The sequence below is a fragment of the Papaver somniferum genome, unplaced genomic scaffold (assembly GCF_003573695.1).
Source record: "Papaver somniferum cultivar HN1 unplaced genomic scaffold, ASM357369v1 unplaced-scaffold_119, whole genome shotgun sequence".
Classification (NCBI taxonomy): Eukaryota; Viridiplantae; Streptophyta; class Magnoliopsida; order Ranunculales; family Papaveraceae; genus Papaver; species Papaver somniferum.
Window position 1 is genome coordinate 5,641,786 of NW_020620936.1, and position 9,172 is coordinate 5,650,957.

The 9,172-nt window shown below is 36.3% G+C and overlaps 1 protein-coding gene across 1 annotated transcript; it reads left to right on the plus strand.

The window, feature by feature from the left end:
• Positions 1-1,722: 1,722 nt before the first annotated feature.
• On the plus strand, positions 1,723-5,059 carry LOC113330840. The gene is made up of 3 exons (XM_026577647.1): positions 1,723-2,493; positions 3,070-3,390; positions 3,500-5,059. Exons 1-3 carry the CDS (start codon positions 1,723-1,725, stop codon positions 5,057-5,059), a joined length of 2,652 nt encoding a protein of 883 aa, XP_026433432.1.
• Positions 5,060-9,172: the final 4,113 nt, after the last annotated feature.

The following is a 9,172-nucleotide window of genomic DNA, read 5'->3' on the forward strand; positions in this document are numbered from 1 at the left end:
TCTGTTTGCATTGTAACATTATTGGATACAATGAGAGTGAGTGCAGGAGGAAACCAAAGTCTGATGAATCTGTTAAGGAGACGGAGGATACTCAAGACTGGCAGGCAGCTAAAGGTAAGAAGCGATCACGTAATCGTAAGAAGAATAACAATCAAGAAGGTACTAGTGGTGTTGACAAGTCAGGCGAAACTGGTGAAGTTGCAAACACTGGTGCGGGGGAAAGTGTTAATGTGCCTGGTGCGGGTAATGATATTAATATACCTGTTGCTGTTGGGGAGAATGCTGCTGGTAAGGAGGATACTAGTCAGCTTGAAGAGGTGCTGGCTGCTTCTCAAGCTCAGCTTCATGCAGCGTCTGACGCTGTTGAGACAGCTAAGCAGGCGCTTGCTGCGAAAAGAGCATTAGCTAACATATTGATGGTAGATGAAACCACAATTGCAGCTAAGTCAGGAAAGAGTGATGAATTGGCGAGAACTAATCACTCTAGTATTGATAGGAACCAGGCCAACTCTTCTACTCCCTTTATACCTATTCAAGAAGCAGTGGTTCATAGTATTGCGGAGACACCTACGTGCAATGCTTTGACGGATAATACTGTGGTTATCTCCTCGAATAAATTTGATGTTTTGACAGCTGAGTTGGGGCTGGACAACACAATGCAACAATCTAATCAGGAGGAGGAGAGTTCAGATGAGGAACTCACACCAGAGAAAGCATCGGCAGGTGTCAAGGGAGCCAAATGGTCTGAGATTCCATTTGAGAAAGTTGTGCCTAAGCAAACTAGGAAGCCTGGTCGTGTGCCAATTCAGGCTAGTTCGCAACAAAGTACCTCACAAAGTTATACTCAAAACAAATCTCCAGAATCCAAGTCTGACTCGGACTCTGAGGTTAATGATTTGGGAATCAGAGTTAGCAAAGGTTTCTCTCAGTTATTGAAAAAAGGGTTCCGACTAAGAATCCTAAGATATCTTCTAAACCAAAAAAGACAGTTTCCTAATGCGAGTTCTCTTTTGGAATGTCAATGGAGTTTCGAAGGTGGAGGATGGTTTGAAGTTACGTGAGTTAGTTAAGGAGTTTAAGCCGGTTCTTATGTGTATTGCTGAGCCGAAAATCCCTTATTCAGATGGTGTTATGTTACGGCTTAATTTAGCTGGTTTTGTTAAGAAGGCAGTTCATAATTCTACTTCAAGTTCTATTGGTAATCTTTGGATTCTTTGGAGTGAAGATATTGAAGAGCCAGTGGTGTTAAATATGACTAGGCAGGCTATTACGGTGAAGACAGAAGGAGTCTTCATTTCTTGTGTTCATGCTAGTTATATCCAAGTTTTTATAAGGAGATTATGGAGTCAACTTTGTGTGGTGGATTCTACTACTCCTCGGTTGGTAATTGGAGATTTTAATTGTGTTCTGCACAATGATGAGAAGAAGGGTGGTAGAGATGTTCTGACTTCTAGTATTAATGAATTCAGTGACTGGATGGAAGAGAATGGTCTTTTTGAGGCAGATTCTTTGGGTTCTAAGTTCACTTAGACTAATGGACAATCGGGGGTGAGAAGAATTATTATCAAGTTGGATCGTGCTATTATTAATGAACCTTGGTTAACCAAATTTTCGAATTGGCGGTGTAAAGCTCTTCCTAGGGAAGTTTCCTATCATTCGACTCTTATTGGTTATCCTTTTGTTGCTTCTAGGCCGAGACGTGCTCCTTTCAGAATTCAGAAAATGTGGTTTACGCATCCTGATTTTTTGAGAATGGTTGAGACTTCTTGGAATGCTCCGGTGTATGGTAATCCGGATTTTATTTTTCCTTTCAAGCTGAAGAGATTGAAGGTAGCTATGAAGTTGTGGAATCAACGGGTGTTTGGTAATGTGAATGCAAGACTCAAACAGGCTCAATTGAAGTTAGAAGTGGCTAGTAGGAATTCGGATGAGGACCCTTTTGACATTTCTAAGCAGAATGAGATGAAGGATGCGCTTGTGGCCGTTCAGGAGGTGCGTATGCAACAGCATATTATGTTGAAGCAAAAATCTCGCAACAAATGGATCTTGGAGGGTTCTAGCAATACTTCATATTTCCATAGTTCTATTAATACTCGTAGAAGTGTCAATACAAGTTCGGAGTTGGTGACAGATGATGGGTCCCTTATCATTGATCCGGACCAATTAAGAGACCATGTTGTTTCTTATTATGTGAGTAAATTTAATGGAGTAGATACGCAGATTGATGATAGTTTGTTTGAGTATGAACATAATTTTATTTCTCTTGAGGAAAGACATATGTTGGATTCTATTCCTTCTTTGGAAGATATTAAGGTGGCGGTGTTTGATTTGGGTGCGAATAGTGCTCCAGGTCTGGATGGTTTCTCGGGGTGTTTTTATAGACATTGTTGGGATTTAATTCATCAAGACCTAGCTAAGGCTATTATTTTTTGCTGGAACAACAAAACTATTCTTAATGGGGCTAATTCTAGTCTCATTCTTTTTCTTGCTAAGGTAAGAGGTGCGGATAGCCTGAAGAAATATAGACCAATTGGTCTAAGTAATTTTTTCTTCAAAATTTTTACCAAAATTTTAGCAACCAGACTTGGAAAAGTCTTAGATAATTTGGTTTCGGAGGAACAAGTGGCTTTTTTGAAGGGGAGAAATATTCATGAAAATATTAGTTTGGCGTCTGACTTGTTTAATGAGCTGCACATTAAAAGAAAGGATGGAAACTTAGGTCTCAAACTTGATATTTCTCAAGCTTTTGATACAGCGTTGGCCTTTGTCTTGGAGGTGTTTCGTAGATATGGTTTTTCAGAGGATTGGTGTACTTGGATTCACAATATTCTGAAGTCTGCCAGGATTTCTATTCTTCTTAATGGGAGTCCGGAGGGTTTTTTCAAGATTAATAGAGGTTTGCGTCAAGGGGATCCGCTTTCTCCTCTTATCTTTGTTTTGATAGAGGATGTTCTAAGTAGGAACATTACTAAACTCTTTCAAAACAAGAGTATGACTCATATGGTGAAGCGTAATGGTATTTCCCCAACTCATTTATTTTTTGCTGATGATATTATGATCTTTTACAAGGGTAATATGATGAGTCTAACAAACTTAGTGAAGCTCCTGGGTGATTATCAACAAGCTTCTGGTCAGCAAGTTTGCAGGGAGAAGAGCAAAATTTATTTTGGAGGTGGGTCTTTGCATAGGAGACAATCTATTGTAGACTTCTTAGGCATGGGAGTGAATTATTTCCCGGATAGATATTTGGGGGTTAAGGTGATGCCTGGAGTGGTGAAGTATAGTCATATTAGTAACGTGGTGGATAAACTGAAGGACCATCTTTCAGTTTACAAAGGTAAGATGCTTTCCTTTCAGGATCGCGTGGTTCTTGTTAAACTGTCCTTTCAAGTTATGCGATTCATAACATGGCTGTGTATAAATGGCCTGTTAAATTTTTTAAACAATGTGAACGTGTGATTCGTAATTTCCTTTGGTCGGGAGATTCAAACTTGGCTAGAGAGCTTTTGTGGTTGGTTATGACAAGATCTGCAGTCCGGTGCGGGAAAAGGGCCTTGGGCTTACTAGCCTAAGCAACATGAACAAGGCACTGATTATGAAGTTGTGGTGGAGTATTAAAGCTTCTATGAAGAAATGGGCTAGATTTTTGGAATCGAAATTCACTTGTAGAGATGGTCGGCTGAAGTTGGCTGGAGTTAAATCTTCAATTCTTCCCGGGATTCGTTGGGTGCACACTGAAGTTATGCGCACTAATAAATCTTTAATTGGTGACGGTAGAGCAACTTCACTATTTTATGATGTATGGTATGGGTCTGAAACTTTGGCAGATGTTTTGCAACAACCCGACCTTGACAGAAATGCAAGGGTTAGCGATATCATTGTGCAGGATCAATGGCAGCTGGAAGGATTTCATATGCACGACCTCGTCAGTGCTGGTGTGGATCTGGAGAGCTTGCCAAGGAGGCACACAGGCAGTGATAGGAAGATATGGATGCCGGACCTTAAAGGTTTATTCTATGTTAAGTCTGCAAGGGAGCTGGTGAGGATGAGATATTCGGTGTTGGAGGAAGCAAATCTGTTATGGAAGAGTGTTGTGCACCCTTCTTTGGCAGCGCAAAATTGGAAGTTTGTCAGGGGAGCTTGTGCAACTCTGGATAAAGTAAAGAGCAGGTTCAAGATAGCTCTTACGTCGAGGTGCAATGTGTGCCAGATTGAGGAGGAGTCTTTGGAACATGTTCATTGGAGCTGTAGTGCTGCGAATCGGGCTTGGCAATGGCTGGCAGGTATTTTCCATATTATTCCTCATTTTAACTTGCTTTCTGCTAACAAGGAAGCGAAAGGGCGTAGCAGAATGGTTAAAGACCTGTGGTTAGTCTCAATCTTGGTGCTGCGTTCGGAGCTATGGTACCAAAGGAATAAGATGGTCTATGAAAAGAAGAAGCCTTGCTGGACTTTCTTCAAAAAACGTGTGTTTAACCTCATTCATGAGTATTCCGCTAGAATGACAGGATGTATGTTCAACAAGGTAGAAGATCTTGAGATTCTGAATTTTTTCAGAGCTAAATGTCATAGGGTGAAGATGTTAGAGCCTGTTGAGTGTTTTTGGCAACCTCCTATGCACAATCAGCTCTTGCTGTGCTGTGACGGTGCCTCTAGAGGCAATCCAGGGGTGGCGGGAGCTGGTGTGGTGGCGATAAATTCTGCTTGTGAAGTGGTTGGGGCGATGTGTGTTGGTCTTGGAATTATTTCCAATTATATGGCGGAGTTGTATAGCATTCTGATTGGTTTAGAATGGGCAGTTCAATGGGGATACCGGGATGTTCTAGTGCGGACTAATTCATCAAGTGTCATAACAGCTTTGGAAGGGGATTCTATTCCTTGGTTTGCTAGACAGAGATGGTATGATGTAAAGGGCATGTTTGATTCTATAAATTTTGTGCACACGTACTGTGAAGCCAATTTCGCAGCTGACAAGATGGAGAAGACTGGTTGCTTATTAGATAATGGAGTGAGACTCACTTTTGTTGGTCGTCCTGATTTCTCATGTACTATCTTGTAAATAACTCTTTTCTTTAATACAATTTTTTGACTTGTCAAAAAAAAATCATAAAAATGTTGAATTTTATATATGTTAACTCAAAAAAGTTTACACACTTCGTTATAAGTCGGAAATTGATTGTTGAGACTAAATTGTAAACTAGATAAACACGTCTTTAACAAAAAAAAAGTTTGAAAAATGTATTGTAATTACAATTAATATGTTCTAAGGCAATGCCTCTAGTAAAAATTGCCTTTCTATGTACTTTGATTCAAGAAAATATGAAAGAAGTCAAATTTCACAATAGAAGAAAGATGAAAGACCATGCAGAACTAATCCAAATCCTAATAAATTTCATCTATCTTGAATCAAATAGAAAGACAAAGCCAACACAATAACAAAGACTTCATAAAAATGTTGAATTTTATATACGTTAACTCAAAAAAGTCTATACACTTCGTTATAAGTCGGAAATTGATTGCTGAGACTAAATTGTAAACTAGATAAACTCATCTTTAACAGAAAAAGTTTGAAAAATGTATTTTAATTACAATTACTATGTTCTAAGGCAATAGCTCTAATAAAAATTGCATTTCTATGTACGTTGATTCAAGAAAATATGAAGGAAGTCAAATTTCACAATAGAAGAAGGATGAAAGACCATGCAGAACTAATCCAAATCCTAACAAATTTCATGTATCTTGAATGAAATAGAAAAACCAAACCAACACAAAAAGAAAGAGTTCATAAAAGTGTTGAATTTTATATACGTTAACTCAAAAAAGTCTACACACATCGTTATAAGTCGGAAATTGATTTCTGACTCTAAATTGTAAACTAGATAAACTCATCTTTAACAGAAAAAGTTTGAAAAAATGTAATGAAATCATCATTATCGAACCTAATTGAAAGTTATGTCCGTTTTTTTCTCTAAAGGGCGATTTTCTTTTCCAATTTTTTCCACGCCTAAGGTTTGATTTTTCTCACGTTTTGATCATCTAAATCAGCTACGGTTGGTTTATGATGATTGAATCATCAATCCCTACTACATCAGGGATTAAAAATCCTAATGGTAGTCATGTTTCTTTTGCTGATATTCTCAAAGAAAAGAAAACCCTAATTCCAACATCTGTTGATCTTTCCAAGTTACCTAATCCAACTCTTAAAGAAGGTGAACCTGCGTTAGAAATCCCTTTGGATTTGTTTCAAGAGGGTTGCATCAGATTTCAACATAGTTTTATTGCTAGATTAGACTTCACGGGTTTGAAGTTTTCTGAAGTTAAGACACAACTTTTAGATCAATGGAAACTTGACCGGATTAAATTTCTTCCAATGGCTAAAGGTTTCTTCATAGTTATGCTTTCATGTGCTGAAGATAAAGAGAAGATTCGCAATGGTCCAGCTGCAACTGTTAACAATCACTTGTTGAAGTTAATTGATTGGTACCCAGGTTTTAACCCAAACAAACAACGTTCTTCACATGCTGCTGTTTGGGTTATTTTTCCAGATTTACCGGTTGAGCTTTGGACTGAAAAGTCTTTGCTTTCAATTGGTAAGATTCTAGGTAATCCAATTGTGGTGGATGAAAAAACTTTACAGCTTGATTATGGTTTTTATGCTTCAGTTTTAATTGATATTGATTTTGCTAAGCATATTCCAGAGAGAATTCATATAACTTCAGGTGGAAAAGAGTTTTGGCAATATATTGATATTCAAAAATATCCAAAGTTCTATTCAAAGTGTAATATTATTGGTCATGCGGATGCTGAATGCAAGAAGAAGTCGACTAAAATTGAGGGGAACAAAGAGAAACAACAATAAGTAGTCGTGGGAGAGAAGCTTTTTAAGGGTAGTTATGATCCTAATGCTTGTAAGAGATGGCAAATCAAATCTAAAGTTATATTACCAGAAGTTAGTGTGGGCGTGGATGGTAATACTAAACAAATTGAACAAGATTTTGAGAAGAACAAGGCTGCAATAGCCCATGCAGCTCATGCAAATCAGGAAATTATACTTTGTGCTTCAGATTCAAGTACTATTGGAGTTACTAATGATAACAGAATTGAGGCTACAGTTCAATCTAGCAATGAACAGTTGGAGAACGAGCTTGCTATTTCTTCAAATGAATTCCGTGAGGCTCAATTCAGGTTAATCAAGTGCAAAAGCGCAATTGCAGCTAAGGAAGCTATTGCTGCACGTAAAGGAGCTGTGACTAAGCCTGTTGAAGCTGGTATATCCGGGAACAAGATTGGTACAACAAACGTTTGTGGAGGCAAGTCCGTGCAAAACCAGAATTCTGAAACCAAGTCCAAGCAAACTCTGAAACGTCTAATTTGTAATCACAAACAATATGTTCTAAGGCATTACGTCAAGTAAAAATTGCTTTTCTATGTACGTTGATTCAAGAAAATATGAAGGAAGTCAAATTTCACAATGGAAGAAGAATGAAAGACCAGCCAAAACTAGTCCAAATTCTAACAAATTTCATCTATTTGAATAAAATTGAAAGACAAAGCCAATACAAAAAGAAAGAGTTCATAAAAATGTTGAATTTTATATACGTTAACTCATAAAAGTCTACACACTTCGTTATAAGTCCAAAATTGACTTCCGAGACTAAATTTTAGACTAGATAAACTCATCTTTAACAGAAAAAGTTTCAAAAATGTATTGTAATCACAAATAATTTGTTCTAAGGCATTACGTCTAGTAAAAATTGCATTTCTATGTACGTTGATTCAAGAAAATATGAAGGAATTCAAATTTCACAACGGAAGAAGAATGAAAGACCAGCAATAACTAATCCAAATTCTAACAAATTTCATCTATTTGAATCAAATTGAAAGACAAAGCCAATACAAAAATAAAGAGTTCATAAAAATGTTGATTTTTTATACGTTAACTCAAAAAAGTCTACACACTTCGTTATAAGTCGGAAGTTGATATCTGAGACTAAATTGTAAACTAGATAAACTCATTTTTAACAGAAAAAGTTTGAAAAATGTATTGTAATCACAATTAATATGTTCTAAGGCAGTACCTCTAGCAAAAATTGCATTTCTATGTACGTTGATTCAAGAAAATATGAAGGAAGTCAAATTTCACAATAGAAGAAGGATGAAAGACCATGCAGAACTAATCAAAATCCTAACAAATTTCATGTATCTTGAATGAAATAGAAAAACCAAACCAACACAAAAAGAAAGAGTTCATAAAAATGTTGAATTTTATATACGTTAACTCAAAAAAGTCACACACTTCGTTATAAGTCGGAAATTGATTTCTGAGACTAAGTTGTAAACAAGATAAACTCATCTTTAACATAAAAAGTTTAAGAAATGTATTGTAATCAAAAATAGTATGTTCTAAGGCAATACGTCTAGTAAAAATTGCATTTCTATGTACGTTGATTCAAGAAAATACGAAATTAGGAAAATTTCACAATAAAAGAAGGATGAAAGACCAAGAAGAACTAATCCAAATCCCTAACAAATTTCATCTATCTAGAATCAAATAGATAGACAAAACCATCACAGAAAAAGAACGAATTCATAAAAATGTTGAATTTTATATACGTTAACTCAGAAAAGTCTACACACTTCGTTATAAGTCCGAAATTCATTTGTGAGACTAAATTGTAAACTAGATAAACTCATCTTTAACAGAAAAGGTTTCAAAAATGTATTGTAATCAAAAATAATTTGTTCTAAGGCATTACGTCTAGTAAAAATTGCATTTCTATGTACGTTGATTCAAGAAAATATGAAGGAAGTCAAATTTCACAACGGAAGAAGAATGAAAGACCAGCCATAACTAATCCAAATTCTAACAAATTTCATCTATTTGAATCAAATTGAAAGACAAAGCCAATACAAAAATAAAGAGTTCATAAAAATGTTGATTTTATATACGTTAACTCAAAAAAGTCTACACACTTCGTTATAAGTCGGAAGTTGATATCTGAGACTAAATTGTAAACTAGATAAACTCATTTTTAACAGAAAAAGTTTGAAAAAAAATGTATTGTAATCACAATTAATATGTTCTAAGGCAGTACCTCTAGCAAAAATTGCATTTCTATGTACGTTGATTCAAGAAAATATGAAGGAAGTCAAATTTCACAATAGAAGAAGG